Here is a 20,411-nt window from a genome sequence, read left to right as displayed (position 1 = left end):
AAAAAATAAATAATTACAGCTGGGCTTTCAAATCTCATCTCGTTCCTCCACAATGAAAGCTTTATATATACAGGCTCTAAGATTTTAGTTCGTTCTTTCAAATAAAACATTTTCATACCCGGGCTCTCAGACTTTAGCTCATTCCACCCTATGAAACACATTTTATATTCGGGCTCGTTGCTTCGTCAAAAAATAAGTAAATAAAACCTATCTCGATCCAGATTCTCAGATTTTAACTTGTTCCTTAAGTACGTTCCTTCTCATGGAAAAGTATTTATAACCAGGCTCTAAGATTTCGGCTAATTCTTTAACAGATTTCAGTTCGTTCATTCTCAAGAAAAACTATCACTATTCGGACCTTTGAATAGCCTTGATGTGATAATTCCTGAAAGTGGTCATACCATGATAAAGAGAAAATTCACAGCATAAGATGTCATTATTACATCTTATGCTGAGTATTTTGTCTTTATAATGGCATGACCACTTTCCCTGAATTATCTCAACGCCAAAATATTGCTGACAGTCGTCAGGAAGTAGATTGAAAGTATGCTTTAAAAATTTGTGTGTATTATACAGTACACTTCTTCCCCAGATTTTGTTCCTTTTTGTAGATGAACATCTGTAAATTTTTAATAATAATAATAATAATAATAATAATAATAATAATAATAATAATAATAATAATAATAACTACTCACGGTTAGGTACTTGACAAGTTGCCTTCTGGATCTGGAGTAAGTGGTCGAATAATTGACAAGTACCGGGGAAAGGTGAGTCACCTGATGAGCGATGCAGGTCTCCAGGGCGATGCCGTGACACTCATTGCACCACATACGCAGCCGGCTGAACAGAATTAAAGTGCGAATCGTTACAACACTTCATACATTTCAGTCGTTTAGGTGTGCTTGGAGATTCAGATCAAATTTTTGCTTCTTAATTCTTACAAAGAAATTTTTAGTTTTATTTGTTCGCAGGTTATTTGTGAATCGTCTGGGTAGAACACCTTTTGATTTTCTCAAGTTTCATTTCATTTTATGCGAACACAAATATCTTAAGTCCATTATAATTTTACCTTGACCTGATAAGTCTGTCTAATAAGTATATTTAATGTTATTAGCTGATTTGAATCATTGTAAATTCAGCTGCAATTTGTATTTTAAAGTTATTGTACTTTAGTTAATAAATATTAATAAATATAATTTGAGATGGCTAAGCCACTCGATAAAAATTTTTTGATAAATATTAATATAGCATAATAATGTAAGTTAGTACATTAAAAGTCAGTTAGATATGGCGATTTCAAAATTAATATACCCGAAGTTAATATATTTCAGTAATAAAATTTATCATATATACAGTACGTTGGCATATGTAGCAGCGTAAATGTAAATTCAGCTAAACATTTGGGTCCCAGAACGAATGGTACTAACAATCGCCTAATGTATGCTGTTCCATCTAACTAATATGCAAGTTAATAAAACTCCGGCTTAGTCATTCTGTTTCTAAATAATCCATTACCTAGAAGGGTCCTTGGGTTTCAGTTCTCGCGTTTCGATAAGACTCACGAGGTAGAAGTTCTGAGTGAGACCCGTAGCGGGGATCTGGGTCACCATGCGACACTCAGGACAGGACAGCTCATTCTGGAAGAGGCAGAATTGTTACTTTTTAGGCAGAGAATTTTAGGCTTTATTACAATTTATTATGCATGCTTTTGTTTTCATGAAGCTGATGACTTCGTATGGTTTTTACATTCACAAAACTAATTTTTTTTTTCTTTACAGTCATAAATCTGAGTTTCTTGTGGTCATGTTTTTCATGAGTTATAGTCGTCATAACCCAGGTGAATACACAGAAAAAGCATTATAAGTTACTTTTCTTCATAATCGGTGTTGCTTTTATAGTGAATTTGGTAACATTTTTGGTGACAATTCTCGGGAACTATTGGTGTTCTTAGTTGTATTACAGTTTCATAATTTGAGCATTGTATAGCAATCATGTTTTTAAATTAATGTTTTTTTTATGTCTCTGTTGTTAAATACACTCTTTTAACGTTAAATAAGTAGCAAATAAGTCTATCATAATTTTTATAGCAATTAACTGTATTTTAGGTGCACCCCGTGTAATTAATTACAAAATATCAAGCAGTTCTTCCTTGTAATCTAAGCATCATAAACTGTCTAAATCAGAAAAATCTTTTGATGACGGGATTGAGTACCAAAAGAATGCCAGTACAAAACGGTACCTCAGCCTAGATTAGCTATTTAAATCTAGACTTAGATAAGAACAGTGTGTTTGCTAGATTAATCCCTTTTTCCCTAAAGTTTTCCTCAAAGCATCTCTAAATTCATTGCAATTGATCCTAAGGTTTGCTTCGAAAGTTTTCAAAAATTACCAAACTTCCTCTTGAGCCATGTTTGAAGAATGGGACAGAAAAGGGCCATTAACCGGAATATATAGAAAAAGAGCATTAAAATCAAAGTAGAGGAGGAAAAGAGAAAATGTAGCCGGTAGAATGGAAATAGTGGGGCAGTCCGCTTACTCGCTTGATGACGAACTAAGTGATTTGTTTTTGACACTCAGTATTAGTACGTCTGAGAAGCAAACGATCGTTAATACAGAGAAATATGGAAAAATAAAGTTGCTCTCGGACATTTGGCCATTTTCTCTCAATCTCTTTTGTTTGTAAGTTCTAACCATGAGTACAGTCACATTTCTGACGAGATATTTTATTACGTTGGTACTAGAGTGTGGGTGGTGTGGGGCAGGGGGATGAGGGACGCCAGTGACAGGACGTACGAGCAAAGAATAAAGACAAAATACAAACGAGAGGGCCTGTTATGAAACTTACCCATGAAAGACTTTTTTAAATCCTATAATTCCCTGTGCTGAAATGTAATTTCCTAAATGATCCCCATGAACGTACATTTAACGAAAATGACTCGATATAATCAGAACTTCCTTTTCTTGTAAGTCGTCTTGCCCGGAAAATGTACCTATACCTGTCAATGGTGATTGTATTTTAACCTGTGTAACGTAACGTAAATATTCACTTAACTCATTTGAATAATTTTACTGTAGGATTTCAACACAACCTTTGATTTCCTTGTCACGAAGAACGTGCATTTAATTACATCAGTAAGAAACCTCAAAACATGGTGTGATTCTTACGCCCTCTTTAGAGTAACTGTTGTATTTCCCAGCCGATGATCTTGTAAGCTTTGGGAGGCAAGCACGACAGAGACTGTGGTGGCAGGATAGGAAAAGGGGCTCTCGTCCCGCTGGCCCCTCGGCCTGATAGTCCTCCAGGCACACTGGGCATGTCAGCAAGCCGGTTAGACCCGTCTGCCTCTTGAGGGAAGGGGATGAAGCAGACGACGAAGATGGCGAGGGACTGGAACTCGAGGTCGTTGTAGCCTTAGGGGATGGCATGATCACCGGAGAAGCCGCTGACGAATTCGCTGACGAAGTCGCTGAACTTGTACCCTTATAAAGAAAGAAAAAACAATTAAATTTGGTCCCCTTACTTCCTGAGAACCTCTTTTTAGCGTTTAAATGGGAATTTGGGAAAACCTCACAGCATGTTCAGGCAGCCCGAACTAATGAGTTTTAACCTGGACTTGTAAAGGCTGAAATTACTCCTTCCACAGGCCAGTACTTGTTACCACTCTCTTGAATTGCGTTCTCTAATCTAGTAAAGTTTTTACATCATTTGCGTTTCTGTAAAATAAATCAACCTTCTGTGATGTAAGTTTGAAACTGTACATTAAAGAAAACCTTTAAGGCACTCATTGTTAACAAATGATTCTCCAGTAATGCCAATATACTGAGGTTCCTTACTAAACACTTACCAACATCAACAAATAAACAGTTGCCCAGAAAATCTTACTTTTGCTGCAAGTTATAAAGAGAGGACAGTTAACGAAATAGGACTCAGTGCAAGAAGGTTCTTCATTCTGCCTATAGCGACCACCTGGAAAATTATGATTCACCCTTCTAATGGTTATTTTGAATTTTCTTTGCTTACCAAAACCTGTTGATCTCTAACTACTAAGATTCAAGTCTGCCTTGAATCTGAAAGCAAATAAATTAGTTATCTCGCTAGTATTCTACCAAGTCAAAGCAGTCTTTCCAATAGCAAAATGCACACTCATTCTTTAGGTTACTCTGGGGCCTTGTAAGCAACATTACACCGCCAATTAAATTTCTGTCACTTATACCCTTGTTCGCCTGTTGTCGGTGCCAGTCTTTTTCTTTATTTTGTTTTATTTTTTATTAATTGACAGCATTATCGAAATATCAGGAATCAAAAGTTGAAAATTAATATTTTCATATCTGCCAATAGTCTGACGTAAACTAGTAATAAAAATTATAAAAATGACAAAGTAAAGAATTATGCGCAACAGAAAAGAAATTTATATTTTTTTCTTTGATATGGTAGTATGGCTTTAAAGAACATCAATAGTAAGCAGTTTTATAAGTATTCCCTATGATTTTGTTTGCAGTTGCCTAAAATGAATGGTACTGTGTACAACATTAATGGGCTAAATGTAATTCTATTTCTCCAGATTGATTTTTGAACTCCTTACTTAGTCTGCGATAAAGTAGTTAAACGGTTTTGATTAAGTAGTAAAACAGTTTTGAGTTATACATTATTATAAGTGAATTGTACAAAAAGAATGATCGAGTTTGTCACTGATATGATAACCAAACCTTTTTGAAAAGATGTCGGCTACAGAACTAACCTTTTTAGAATAATCTTCTTTCTTAGATGACGTCAGATAACTACTTGGACCTTCATAGGACTTTAGCCTGTTAAACATGTTTTTCTTATGCTTTAGTTTTTTGCTCTGTGTTGTATGTGGGACGGATGTTGATTGAGATTTGGAACTCTTAGATGAACAATATTTATATCCAAATAATGCCGACGTCTTCTTGTGAAGTTTTGTCCCAGTCATGGAGTGGCCACGATGATTATGAGAAGTTGAAGCTATTTCTGCCGCGGAGACAGTCTTGACAGATGTATGAGTACGCGGTTCAGTTGGAGATTTGAATTTTATTCTTGAAGGATCTTTGATACAAGAACTCTTATATTTTGGGACTATAGTGTCAGTACTCTTAGGAAGTTCGTCACTCTGAGAGAGAGAATCTGATTCTACACTCTGAGAAAGACAGTCTGATTCTGTAGAGTCAGAACTCGTCGAAAACTCAACAGATTGTAGGAGGGAAGCTCCTTCAGAAGGAGACCAAGAGGTCAGTGGATATTCTTCTGTTAATGGAAAACTTTGTAGCCGAAAGTCAGGGGGAGAAGCTGAAGGCTTATCCAGATTACAGCTGTCTTGACTGAAGTTTGGAGTAGAATTAGTTGAAGGTTTGGCAGTCTTAGCAGGTTCTTTTTGTGTGTGGCGTGATGGGTAAAATTGCACGTAGTCGTCAGTTTGATCAGGATTTGTCGAGACTGCTGGATAGCTTGAGCAGGTTGGATAAGTGAAACTGGATGCTGTGTCTGAAGAGCTTGACTGTTTACAAGAAAGATTAGAATGTGGAGGTAAAGAAGAAAACGTTTCTGTGGTGTTGCTCTTGCTTTTACAATTATCTTCAGAAAGGGATCGCGTGGCTGTTGAGAAATACTTATATCTCGAATAATTTGTGAATGACTTACTGGTAGAATAAGAGGTTGAGGAGTAACTCAGGGATGTATATTTTATGCCACTCGAATAACTGCTGTTCTTTCCAGGTTGTGACGAACCAGGGTTTGTGATGCCAAGAGAGGAGCAAAGATCCTTGGGACTTGGAGAAGTGTCTGTTATTGACAGATTTAATTGGGGTTTGCAGGGGGACTGGGGGGGATCTGGGGAAGGGGGTTTATCCTGAAAGGAAGCAATCTTGAAGGCTGAGGAGAAGAACAGGTCAAAGATAATTACTGGTGTTGATATGAACCTTTAGCTTCTGATCTATATAGTTTCTTGTAACTCATGGCTCATTTTTGAAATAACAGTTTATTTCAGACTGCTAGCTTCAACAACTAGGTTCATATTTTTACAAAGAAGAGTTAAGTCAGGAGTCCCCGTGAAGACTTGATACCAGGAACTGGACAGACAGTAGACAGCAATTCTGAAAATTATTTCTTTGTAGGCGGTAGTGTTGACATAGATCCAGAATGGCAATGGCAATCTTTGCTTCCTCGCTATGAAAAACAGGACAAGTTGTGTCATCAGTTGAGATTGTTCCTGAAAGAAAGAAATTTTATTAGTAAAGTTTCAGGAAGAGGGGATTTCCACTCTAAGCATAATTTCCCAATCTTCAATCGTTCTTTGTGTTTATGTGTTCCTAAGTATTTATCCCCTTCAGTTATTTTGTATGAGATTGTTAATCATGCTAAGGTACCCATTAGAACAGTTGTACGTAAGATTGAGAAACCAGTGATTTCGGGGTTTCACGAAATCCCTGAGAGTTTTCGGGGAATTCGTGAAATCACCAATTCACTTAGAAACATTTGATCCCCGAGAGGCTAGTACTAGACCCGACGAAACAGTGATCCATACTGTTTCGCAGTGTTTATTACTGGCCTCTCGGAGATCAAATGTTCCTAAATGAATTGGTAATTTCACTAATTCCCTGAAAATTTCAGGGATTTCGTGAAATCCTGGTTTCACAGTCTTACTGTTATATTTATATATATATATATATATATATATATATATATATATATATATATATATATATATATATATATATATATATATATATATATATATATATATATATATATATATATTTATATATATATATATATATATATATATATATATATATATATATATATATATATATGTGTGTGTGTATTGTAATAACCACAATTCAGTCTGAGCTTTCCGAATTCTTCACGCTTTTTGGATTTGCTTTTCACTACAAAGTCTAAAATCAAAATAGAAGAATACAAAGAACTTCTGACATCTAGTAGCAGGATTCGAACCTGCATTCGTCGTATCAGAACGAGGTCACATTCCCCACCTGAAGTGGGAAGCTAAGAGAGTATTGTGGTTATGACAGTTACATATATATATATATATATATATATATATATATATATATATATATATATATATGTATATATGTATATATATATAAATACATATGTATGTATCTATGTATATGTATATGTATATATATATATATATATATATATATATATATATATATATATATATATATATATTTATATATATATATGAATTACTGAATCATGAAAATATGGAGCGTGGTGAATATATAAATAACGACAAAATCCACGAAGGAAAGAGAAACAATGGAGTGCTACAACACTCCAATGTTTCTATATATATATATGTATATATATATATATATATATATATATATATATATATATATATATATATATATATATATATATATATATATATATATATATACTGTATATATATGTATTTGATATGTGTTTGTATGCATATACATATATATGAATATGTGTGTGCGTGTGTTTGTGTGCACAAGCACGTTTTATTGTGTTAACGGTAATAATGAATTATACTAATGTATTAGCTGTGTAGTCTTAGTATGAATGCCATAAATTGAGAACAATGTATTTTAATGCGAAACACCCAAAGCCATTTGATATTTCAGGAATTCATTTCGACTTGTTTTGCTGCGGTGTTATTAAATTAGGGATAATTATCATTAAAATATTAAATAATAATTATTCCCAATTATAATTTGATTTTAATATTTAACGAGACGTACCTCACTGCGTAAAAATCATTTTGTTTTCTTTTAATTCTTTCGTTTGTCCATCAGTTTGTCCTATACATTAAATTAGTTTGTCATCAGTTACAAAGACCGAAAAAGTTGACTTCCACATCAGTTATGATTATAATTATGGACCAACCTCCCCGCGCCCAGCAGACATTATTCCCCAAGATAAGAGAGTGAGATTAGATAATCAATATCAGTGTGTCTTTTTCTTAACCTGTGACATAACGCTTACCAGCAAGTCCGAACGCTAGGGTAGTGAGCGTGTTGATAAAGTTAACGTCTCTATTATGGGTAATAAACTTTGTTAAATTGGTGTAATCGTGGCCATATTATGCGCAATATCTTAGTAATGTATACGTCCCTTTAAACATGATGGGAGCTACAGTAATAAACAAATTCGATAACATTTACTGCATCCTTAGGAAGCCACAATAAAAGCAGGCTACCAAATCACGTATCCTGCGGGTATGAGTAAATATGAGAATGTCCTGTAAAGTGATCAGGCTACGCATACAGTACAGGTATATTCAAGTGTGGGAATAATACGTACATAAACCATTCTACAAATCACGTATTGTACAGGTATATATAAATACGAGAATGGCTCGTAAATAAATCTGTCTAAGAAATCATTTATCGTTCAGTTTATATAAATATGAGAATGGCACGGAAAATAACCAGGCTAACATATCACGTGCCGAACAGGCTTGTCTAACTGAAAGTGACACGTGAAGATAAAATGGTATCAGATGACGTATTGTGTAGATAGACACAGCATATCCAAATGCAAGACGGTACATGAAAGTGGTGCGAATCAGCTCTCAAGCAGAGTAATTTAACTGGAAAATAGAGATCATTTTACTTTGTTTTCTTACGATGTCTTATGATACTCAAGTTCTTTAATTTTTTTTTTTTTTTGCAGTGCCAATTTTTCACCGTAAAATGCTTAATTATCTTATTTTGGAATTTCAGTTTTTTATTTTGAATGCTAAATTTGTAACTTTTGAATGATCTTTTTTTTTATTTTTGAAGTGTATTTTTTTATTCTGGATTTCTCATTTTTTCTTTGATTCCCAGTTGTTTAATTTCAATGTAATTTCATTGTGATTTTTGCTTAATTCTCGAGTTTTTACTTTTGAAGTTTGAGTTTTTGTTGACGTATTGTAATTTTTCATCCTTCTTGAGCTTTTCTTTGTTTCACCCAGGAATGAATATTAGGTTCCCCACCCAAAAACTTCAGTTAAGAAATCCTGTCTGAAATTTGTTTTAATAGAAAATTCTTATTTGAAATTTTCCAAATTATGACGAGCTTACCTAAAATTAGTCTAAATAAAGAAAGTTTTCCAGAAAACTTAATTGAATTGAGAACAAATCTGGTTTGAAATTTTACCAGATTGAGAAAATTTATCTACAATTTGTCTAAATAGAGAAAATTTATTTAGTGAAGTCCATTTAATACTGACGGCGTTTTATAACAGACCCTCGTATTGAAATGAACGCCAAATTTGTTCAATTTAAGTAGTTCGATACAGGCAAGAATTAATAACCTATCTTAAATTAAAGTAATCCTGTCTGACAATTAAAACCATTTATGGGAAGATGAGAAGAATAATCAAATGTTTTCTCCGATGTAAAATGATCCGTCTAAATTGTAGAGGAGGCAAAATGATAATTTCTTTTCCATTAATCAGTTTAGAACTGACGCTAAGTAACTATGGAACTTTTTTGCTAAAAGATTATATTTTTCTGATATACAAAATGAGATAATTCTCTCTCTCTCTCTCTCTCTCCTCTCATATGATGGTAGTTACAATTCTATCTCTATCTTGTCTTCAACATTTTTCCAAGTATATTTGGTATTTGAAGAAGATATTTTAATATCAATGAAAACTGAAAAAGTTTGATAGAATATTATAGCATTTAAATAATGTAAGCGCTAATTTGTTTCTTCCCTAAAAGTCATAAAGAGGATAAGAATGTTATCGATCATAGAATTTAAAGAAGAAAAATGTTTGCAATCTAAATACGAAAACGAAATTCAGAGAATCAAGTTTTCATCACTATATTGGTATGTGATTCAGTCTTTGTTCTTGGGGAACATATAATAGACTAAAGTTATTCAGTTTAAACAGTCGAAAAATCAGAAACAGAAGCTCTACTCAAAATGACTTAAATAGTAAATCAAAAGAAATGAGGATCATCAACTCCATGGGAGATATATCCGTTGTGGTTATAATTTTGAAGTCAGTTTTTCATTGTGGCTCCTAAGCATTCAAAAATGTAATGTTATCAGTGTAATTCATAACCTTCGAGAAAATATTTATAGAAATAAGTCGATAATTCTCTCAAGGATGGAGAAAAAAATTTTTCCAGGGCCATTTCCGTGACAAGATCTTGACAAGCAATCAAATGTTTTCATCAGTGGCTGCAATAAAAGTTCTAAGTCCATCTTTCTTACAATGCCGTTACGCTTTGATGATTGCACTAGTGTTTACCTTAGAGTAAATAAAGCACTTGAGTTTCAGCAGAATTCTTTTTTTTCGGGGTTGATAATCCCCAGTCTATTTAAAGACATTAATCATTGGATATCATCTGTAGAGATAAAATAATGCCGTAGCCCCACTCAAGTTATTCGAGATGTATTCGGTAAAACAAGTGCATCATGCCCATGACCAGATACAGCCTATTGCTCCAAGTCTAATAATAGATGTTCCCTGGCATCGCTACATTTTTTAGACACCTTCTTGCAATCACTTCTCTCTCTCTCTGAACCCGTCGCTCGTCACAAGTTGGGCGAATTTTGCTCTTAGGGTCAATGGGGTTCTGGTGCCACTGAAGGTGAGCAAGGAGCATAACTCGTATTTTAGCACGATGTTTGAGGACGAAATGGCTCCTCTTCTCTTCCCTTTTCTTCAAGATTGTCAGCTCCTACATAATTGGCATGTCTTGCTACATACATATTGTGTAAAATTCCACTGTCTAACTCTGGTCATTTTCATGAGCTGTTCCATGGCTGTTGTTGCCCCTGAGTTTAACATTCTCTAATGCTGCTTTGAAGAACACGTAGTTTGAGGTTCAGTAGAGAAACTACCAGTTCCTGTTTTCAGCATGAATCGTTATCTAATGGAATCATTCTGGAAAACTGTTATCAGGTGTTTTGAGATTGTTTATTTCTTGAACTTCCCGATGTTGCGATAAAGCAAGTTTCGTTATAGCAATCCATTATCGAAAGCAGAAAATAGCCTTGGGTTTATCTGTAAAATTATTAATTTATTCTCAGCGCAGTGGACAATGTCCATTGCCAAGTACATTTTCATGTTTGATTAAAGCTCGTTCACTGAGGTCAAGTGTCCCATTCCACCAACTAAATTACCAGGTGGCTTGACGCCTCTAAGCGTTACCTCCAGATCCAGATAGGGAACGAATGAAGGGACGCGACCTCACAGAGCGAGATTGGAACCCACGTACGGAAAGTGACGATAAGGTAAACCCAAGAAATTCTGCCACGGAAAAAAAGTTATAATTCCATTTTAGCTCATTGGTACATAAATCTGTAGAATTCAGATATATATATAATAGACGTGCATGTATTAGTAAAAGCCGCAATGACCCTCTAACTTATGGTTTCATCACAATTTCCAGATGCCCTTTTCACTACAAGCCTTGAATCTTCACTACAGATGATAGGGCTCATTAATGTTCTTCGTCTGAACTCAAGGCATTTACTGATATTGTAACCAGAAAGGTACAGTATGTGGAAACCCTAAAGTAAAGATGTCATTTTGGTTATTACAAAACAAATCTGTCTAGTAAAAGGGACCGGTAGATGTATGTGCGTTTATATATATATATATATATATATATATATATATATATATATATATATATATATATATATATATATATATATATATATATATATTATATATATAGTAGTTTTGTCACCTATACATGCGTTACTTTTATTTATCCTTGCAAATATTAATCCACAAATAACTCTTTAATATCGAATTAACGCAACCTTGGGAATAACTGTCACCCAGGGATGTAGGTTATTTCCATGGGACATTTGTAGCTTGATATGTGTGAATATTTATATAGGTGTGTTGAAAATATATAGCCTTTGCGGATAAATATACCAGGAAAAACTTTTGTTAGAGTATGTGCTAGTAAAGATTGACTGATATGATTCCTTTTACTCTACCTCTGTTCATATCCTCTTTCTTCCACTTTACTTTCCACCCTCCCCTAACAACTGTTTCATAGTGCAACTGCTTTGAGGTTTTCCTCCTGTTACGCTTTTCAGACCTTTCAACTATCAATTTCCCTTTCATCGCTGAATGACCTCAAAGGTCCCTGAGCTTGACCTTGGGCCAAAATTCTATTCCAAAGGAATAGGTGACAGGCATAATAGTTCTGTTGTATAAGGGTAAGGAGTGATAGAGAAAATTGTTTTAATTATAGGACCACAGTATACCAGAGATGGTATGTGGTAGAATGCCGATTGAGAAAGTAAGAAAGATTTCAGAAGAAGGCGAGGAAGAGTGTGTGCGTGTTCAGACAAGAAAGGGGTTGCACGGATCAAATGATTACTTTCAAAATTCTCAGACAGCTGTTTCAAAACAATGGGAAAAAACAGTACATGTAAAATACATGGACCTGGAGTAAGCTCATGATTGAATCTGTACAGAGGCAATGTTGAGAGTGTTTGGATGCAAGGTATGGAGAAAAAAACTAGAGAACAGAAAAGGTTTTTTATGGTGGAGTGAATTTGCAGTTGGGAGACAGACTGATATGATGTAAAATTGGGCTTAGGCAAGGGTGTGTTATGTCAATGTGGATGTTATGTACCCTTATGGAAAGTGTAGCTGCTAATTACAGAGACTAGTGAAAGAGTTGGAAACTGGGTACAAAAGGAGAAAGTTGATAGTAAATTTGAAAAAGAATATACGTTTTTGAGGGTAAATAGAAACTAGGAGGATGGAGCAGTGAATGTTGGTACGGATTTCGGAGGAAAAGCAGTAGATTTTTTGTTAGTATTGTGGAGAAAATATTTTTGGATGATGATACCATGAGAGAAGAGGTCAGTCACAAAATAGGTGAAGCAAGGAAAGTAACAAGATGAGAGCAAAAGACTGGAAAGAAGCTTGGAATGTTTATGAGATGTTGGAGTATATAAATGAACTCTTGATTCAACTCTCTTTTATAGAAATGATGTGTGGATGTTGAATGCAAAATGAGAAGAAACTGCATCTGTAAAAGAGGATTTTTTTACATAGCATACTTGACATAAGAAGAATTTAAGTATGAGCAATGTAGATATGTTGAAGTGGTGATAAGGTTAGCTTAGATGAAAGGATGGATCAGGGCGCGCTTGAGATGGGTTGGTCATATGGAAAGAATAGTGGATGATAGTTTGGTGAACAGGTTGTACAGTTCGAAAGTACCGAGAGGGAAGAAGAGAAAAAGAACAGCGATAAATAGTTGGAAGAGCAAAAGGTATTAGAAGAGAGGAACCTCAACGTGCTGGAACCGAGTGTGCGGGCATGACAGAGGTGAATGGCATAGTTTGTGTTCAGGCTTCAAAGTATGAGTATGACAGTGATCATTTTCTTGTTTTTTTCTCAGGATCTAACCCTCTTTAGGGGAATATTTATGTATATATTATATATATATATATATATATATATATATATATATATATATATATATATATTTACTATATATATAGGTACATAACTTTCTGAATCACTCAGGATCAAACCCAGGTCATTCAATTGACAAGCAAGGGTGTTGCCAACTGAACCACATAAGTCATAAAAGAAGTTACAAATAAAGTACCACAATACCTAAGGCTTTCACCTATATATATATATATATATATATATATATATATATATATATATATATATATATATATATATATATATACACATATATATATATAAGGCAATGCAGAGGAAGTTGAGAATAATTATTATACATAATACAAGTTCTTGAGATTAAATGATTATTTCAGTTAACTGGCGTCATTCCTTCTTGAAAGCAATGAGAAGTTTTTATGGCGGAAGTGATGCGTGTGTTAGAATGTGTCGGGAAGAGTGACTAGTTTAGCGTACAAGTGATCCTGAGGCAAGGGTGTGTAATGTCTCCGGGGCCGTTCAGTGCCTTGACGAATGGGGTAACCTGAGAAATTAGGAAAAAAGATGTGGTTTAGAATGATTGATATTTGCAAATATTACATTGGTGTTTGGAGGTAATGAAGAGAAACTACTGAAACTGGTGAGCGAGTTTGAAAGTGTTTGTAAGAATAAATAACATAAGGATAAATATGAGCAAGAATAAGGTTATGAGGGTAAATGAAAACCAGAAAGACGGAGTAATAAATGCTGGTATGGATACGAAATGAAACAATTGAGTCAAATGAATATTTGTGATGAAACGGCCTAATGTTGAGACAACTGTAAAGAATGTGTGCGTACACAGTCATGTCACCAGAAGTTATAGACAATATATGGAGAATATGACAGACTTAAGACGCATTTTACATCCTGAAAATTATTTGAATTTCATTTTCCTAAATTAAACGTGGTACCCAGCCTTTTTCTATTAAATAGGTGAACATTTTAAGAAGACAGTAATAAGTTAAGTATACCCTTAGTTTAACCAGACCACTGAGCTGATTAACAGCTCTCCTAGGGCTGGTCCGAAGGATTAGACTTATTTTACGTGGCTAAGAACCAATTGGTTACCTAGCAACGAGACCTACAGCTTATTGTGGAATCCGAACCACATTATACCGAGAAGTGAATTTCTTCACCAGGAATAAATTCCTCTAATTCTTCATTGGCCGGCCGGAAATCGAACTCGGGCCTAGGAGGGTGCTAGCCGAGTACAATATCGACCCATCCAATGGGGAACTCAGACAGTAATAAGAGGAGTGTATTGTAAATAAGTCAGCATCGTGAATAATGAGTCAAATTATTGTAAACGCAAAGTAACATGAGGGACACCGGACGATATCGTAATGCTGCAAGTTATGTTAATGTCTAAAAACGTTCTGGAAACGATTATTATTATTATTATTATTATTATTATTATTATTATTATTATTATTATTATTATTATTATTATTATTATTTATACGACTGAGTCACCATTTCAGGAGTACAAAGATGGCTTGAAGAAGTTGCATTTAAAATGTGCGGTGAAAATGACAGTGCTAGAGAAGCTGGTCGTCTGCCTTAGAAGATACCGAAGGGAGCTGATGACGAACGAAGGCCAGAACGCAACGTACCAACCTTCGATGCACCGAGAAGAGCTCACTGCGGGAGGTGGTAACCTTGTTTGGGTTGAAGCTCAGTTCAAGTGATTTGCGCATTACACCTTCAGGCGGTCGCATGACTGATAAGCCCTTTGGGAAATTGAATCTTTCTGAGGCAGATTTATGGAGCACTAACACCGATAACATGGACAAAGATCAAGTCAGATGCATTATCAAGCATAAGAATAGTGGTAAGGACAAGCGCCACAAAAGCAACAGTAAAAATGACAATGCAACTTATCGACCTCGGCATCGTAACATCAACAGTTGTGAATGATAGGATGATGACGTAATCAGTTCAAATAATACTGCAGTGAAAACCTTGTAACACTAATGATAAAATGTTATAATTTTCATCATAATTTTGAACCATTCATTTCAGGCAGGCTTAAATGGTGAGTAACATTCAAAGCAAGGTTCCACAGAATAGGAGGGCCTCATGAGAAAAGTTAATAATTTGCATGTAAACTAAGTAAACACACAGTGAACAATTTTATGAACAATCTAGTAATTAATAAACCCTGAAAGATTCAACCACCTCTTTTGAAAACTTGACTAACCGGTCATGGCCTTGTCTGTATGTAGAAATAGCTATCCATACACTTTACTTCCGTTGATTCATTAATCGCCGTGAGTATCACCGCCTCCAACGCCAAGTGACGTAGAGGGCCTCTGTGAGGTTCCGACTTTCACGTCTCCCCTGTGCTTTCACTTCCACAAATCTTCACTCGTCTCCAGCCTCGCATCTCATCCAAGTTATTATGCAAATAGGCCTGGGTCTTCCAATTGTTAATTAAGAGAGTTATCATTGTTAGCAGTGGATATAATTAAATAATCATTCACGTAGAAGAAATGGTCACAGTGTCTTACGTTAATCCACAATCTAAAACTGTGAGGCTGCACTGTTCTTGTATACACGATAATTACTGCGTCCGCACCGATACAGGTGTAACGCTCGTTCGTCATTCCAGTGATGAACGTTTTTCTAACGGCTCGATATCATTATTTTCTACTTTCCCTCTTGACAGTGACTTCCATAGGCAGGATGAAGAGAGAGTAATAAACATCAATAACAGTGAGTTATTATTATTATTATTATTATTATTATTATTATTATTATTATTATTATTATTATTATTATTATTATAAAGGGGACTCTCAGGCTCTCTGCAAAGTTATTTACATATCTATAAGAAAATTATCGTGGAATTTGCCGACTTCTACTAATCACAAAAAATTATTATTATTATTATTATTATTATTATTATTGCAGTACGCCTTGCATGTACTTTAGCAAGGGTTTATTGGTGTCGACTAGGATTTTGAACCATATTTTTACGTGACGACTTTATGCCTTCGTTATTTATGCGGGGATTTAGACGCTTAATTGGTTGGGCGTTTTGCAACGGTATCGACTCTATCATAGCATGAAGAAAAATTAGTCGTTTATTGTCTTTGGGTACAAACCAACAATTCATTGACTACGTCGCTTCAAAGTCGCGCAGTTCATATTAAATCTCTCTCTCTCTCTCTCTCTCTCTCTCTCTCTCTCTCTCTCTCTCTCTCTCTCTCTCTCTCTGTGTGTGTGTGTGTGTCAGCTACAAGCACCACTACTTGTTGTCTACTTGATATTCTTTTCAGCAGTTCTGTGCTGCGGCATTTTCTCACCTCTTCCTGTTTCCGTAATAATTAACTGTCTCTTAAGAAACAGGGCTGGTGGCTCCATTTGTGGATAGGCCTCACTCAATCTTGTCCTTTATATATCTTTGCGTTTCACCACTAGATCTTGTCTACAGTAAGGCTCTGAGTTGCTGCTTCCACCGGCCTCCTTCATACGAGCACTAAAAACCTATATATTTTCCTTTTTTCCGTTTCCCTTCCGTGTGCATGATGTGCCGGTATTTACTAGAAGATTCGAGTCATGTTGTGTTTTTCTAGTCTATATATATATACATATATATATATATATATATATATATATATATATATATATATATATATATATATATATATATATATACAGTATATATATGTATATATATATATGTATATTTATATATATATATATATATATATATATATATATATATATATATATATATAATATTTGTGTTCAGTATTTTTGAATCATAGGAGGAAGATTACTGGAAAACACGAAAGAACAAGGTTTTTACACGGTTTTATTGATCTTTTGTTAGTCGTATTGTAAAAAGTGATATGTCAGTTATAGTTACGCGACATTTTTGTTAGCGAGGGAGAGAGAGAGAAGAATATATATATATATATATATATATATATATATATATATATATATATATATATATATATATATATATATATATATATATTTGTATGCAATAAAGGTTTACCTTTAAAACACCAAAGAGGATAGATTTTACATCGTCATATTTCAGAAACAACTGTAAAAGAAAGATTGAAAGAAGTAGGCAGACAGACAGATTACTTAAGAGTAAACGAAGAACTGAGAGAGGTTACTGAAAGATAACTTTAAGATTGAAAACAACACTTCCCTTATGTTTAGCTAGTACAGGAGGAAGGTCTGGAGCAATTGGAGAAACGAAATAAATTGGATAAGCTGTTAAAAAAATGACTGAGGATTGACTTGAACCCATCGGAAAGCTTACTAGAGATTCTTCTAGTCTCATGCGTTATCCATTCTTCAGAGTGGGCGGGGAAGAGGTGGAGAAGGGGGCGGTCGCTGCCGAATAAAAGGCAATCATGGGTGGCACTGATGTCCTTCTTTGTTCAGCTTCACTCTAAGCATGATTATATTATGTATTCAGAGAGAGAGAGAGAATTAAAGCGTAGAGGAATAGTACTGTCCGATGAACAAACCACTTGTGTGTAACAGTGCATGACGTACTCCGTTCTCAACAATCTCACGTGATCCCAGCCATTATACGCCTAATAAAACCAAAATCTCTTCATTAGTTACTTAAGCACAAACCGACATTCGTGTCCCTGGCGCCCGGATACTCATACAAAGGCTTCCTGAAGGCGTGTCTAATAGATGTGATGTAAGCGTTGAATGTTCGCTGTATTATATATAGCATCGCGAGAGGATCACTTGTTACCTATCATTCATGACATAAAGGTGTTCTTTAAGATAAGAATCCATGTGCTGATAAGGTACAAACGTGGGAGGCCAGATTATATCAACAGTTATTTTGTACGATAACGTAACGTTCCAATAGCAATGGAAGTCAACACCCAACATAATTATAACCTTTCTCAACGGTATTGATTTTATAAAATTAATACGCATACACATACATTCACCAATCATGGATAATTTCATCAAAATCGACGAAAATAAACAAAGAAGTATGAAAAAAGCATCGGTCAAATTTGTTTTCTAAGTCTGTTCAAGCTTATGATCTAGATTCTGTACAAGTCTGAGAGTTTTAAGTTTTGAAAGTTCAGACATTTCAAAGGAAAACTATTGATATGGCTATTTGTCTGTCCGTCCGCACTTTTTCTGTCCGCCCTCAGATCTTGAAAACTAGTGAGGCTAGAGGGCTGCAAATTGGTATGTTGATCATCCACCCTCCAATCATCAAACATACCAAATTGCAGCCCTCTAGCCTCAGTAGTTTTTACTTGATTTAAGGTTAAAGTTAGCCATGGTCGTGCGTCTAGCACCGCTATTGGTGCCAACAACACAGGCCACCACTGGGCCGTGGCTGAAAGTTTCATGGGCTGCAGTTGAGAGTTTCATGGGCCGTGGCCGAGAGTTTCATACAACATTATACGCTGTACAGAAAACTCGATTGCGCCGAAGAAACTTCGGCGAATTCCTTACTTCTTATTTAAAGAATTGCATTAGGTTGACAAATTCTCATTGACTTAGTAGTAACTGCCCATCTAACAAGTAAGCGACTGTTATATCGTATCATATTTGACTTATCGTTTAACCTGCAGAGTGTTGCCAAGCCATAGGAGAATTAACTTATATACTTTATCTTTGAGCTGCGTTTCTGTCTGGTTTTCCAGAAGGGAGGATCTCACGGTAAGGTAACTGACGTTGGTGGAAAACATTCTACAGTAAACACGCGTCGTTACACGATTTTTGTTCATTTGACCCTTGGTTATTTTCGCTTTTTATCTATTTAACGTTATTTATTTTATGAATTTGTTAACCGATGTGTTATGTTGATTTGTGTATCTTCGTTATTAATGTCAGCAATATTTGTGTGTCTGATTTTTTCTTTTTCCCGCATGGATGTCTCATCTCAGGAATCTCTGCAAGTTACGGACTTCCTAGATTGTTCTTTACGAATTAATGCGTGTTTATCACTACAATAATGATAATACACAGGTGGTGTTTTTACATCACATTTCTACTCTATTGTGTTAGAATCCTAAGGAGTTTTTTCTGCGCCCTTCTATCTTCAGCAAAGCCTGCATTCTCCTTGGGTCTAGGTCTCCCCCTAATTTCTTTCCAAATGATCTTACGGGTCTTTGTATCTACCACTTCTATAAGTGATAACTCACCTCCCTTTCCTACCACGTACCCAAACCATCTCAGTCAGGGAAGTAACAATAGTATACGGACGCCACTTCTTCCATGAATCTCGGCATGTCGTAGTCACGTCTTTTCTGAATCTTTTTGTTACTATTTTCGTTGTTAGTGCCTGCGTCTTTCAGCATAGAGAGGCACAAGTCTTACAGAGGTGTCATTATTATTATTATTTTATTTCCTCTGGCTACTAACTGGACAATCGAATTTATTAGCAGTCAAGAGGACTCTTTCCACTTTAGAATCCTAGGCAGTATATATCCCTTTCTGTTTCAGCTCACAATCTGGTATGCCACCGAAGTAACAGAATGTTCCACCTCTTTCAAGGTTTGCTTCTCCACCCAACAGATTCCTCCTCCATTTTTTCGGCTGTCAAGTCTCCTTGTGTCGAGCATCGGAAATTATCTACTTTCAAACACTGCAGTTTGAGCACCCCTGGGACACCGTTTCGTTCGAAACCCATTCTTTGTCCACCACATCAACATCGCCACTTTCAGACTCCGCCTCCTTCTTAACTTCCTTCCTGTCACCCTGATCTTGGAATTGCTTAAATTGTTCTTCAGTATTCTCTCCTCCATCCCACTGTTCCCTTTCTTTCTGTAGATGTTAACTATTCCCAAGATCTCCTCTGATTCTTCAGCTGCCAACATCAGGCCATTTGCACCTGCATGTAGTACTTCCTAAGGACGTCCCTTTCGGTACCAATTTGTTTCAACTTCCTCCCCTCCTATGACAACCTGTAAAAGGGCTCAGATTGAGGACACCTAGTACCCATCT

General features: G+C 35.4%; 1 protein-coding gene across 3 annotated transcripts in view; it reads right to left on the bottom strand.

Annotated features, from left to right (window-relative positions):
* LOC136840286 (uncharacterized) overlaps window positions 1-20,411 on the bottom strand; it is a 35,221-nt gene that overhangs the window by 4,732 nt on the left and 10,078 nt on the right. For all 3 annotated transcript variants that reach the window (XM_067106964.1, XM_067106963.1, XM_067106965.1), the window contains exons 2-5: window positions 4,743-6,227; window positions 3,169-3,483; window positions 1,519-1,640; window positions 699-843 (exon numbers count right to left, since the gene is read on the bottom strand). In XM_067106964.1, the coding sequence (XP_066963065.1) occupies window positions 699-843; window positions 1,519-1,640; window positions 3,169-3,483; window positions 4,743-4,955 (795 nt within the window). In that variant the 5' untranslated portion in view covers window positions 4,956-6,227. The remainder of the gene's footprint in view (window positions 1-698; window positions 844-1,518; window positions 1,641-3,168; window positions 3,484-4,742; window positions 6,228-20,411) is intronic.

The sequence above is a fragment of the Macrobrachium rosenbergii genome, chromosome 7 (assembly GCF_040412425.1).
Source record: "Macrobrachium rosenbergii isolate ZJJX-2024 chromosome 7, ASM4041242v1, whole genome shotgun sequence".
Taxonomy (NCBI): Eukaryota; Metazoa; Arthropoda; class Malacostraca; order Decapoda; family Palaemonidae; genus Macrobrachium; species Macrobrachium rosenbergii.
The sequence above is the reverse complement of the archived record's forward strand: the minus strand, read 5'-3'. Positions and strand labels throughout refer to the sequence as shown.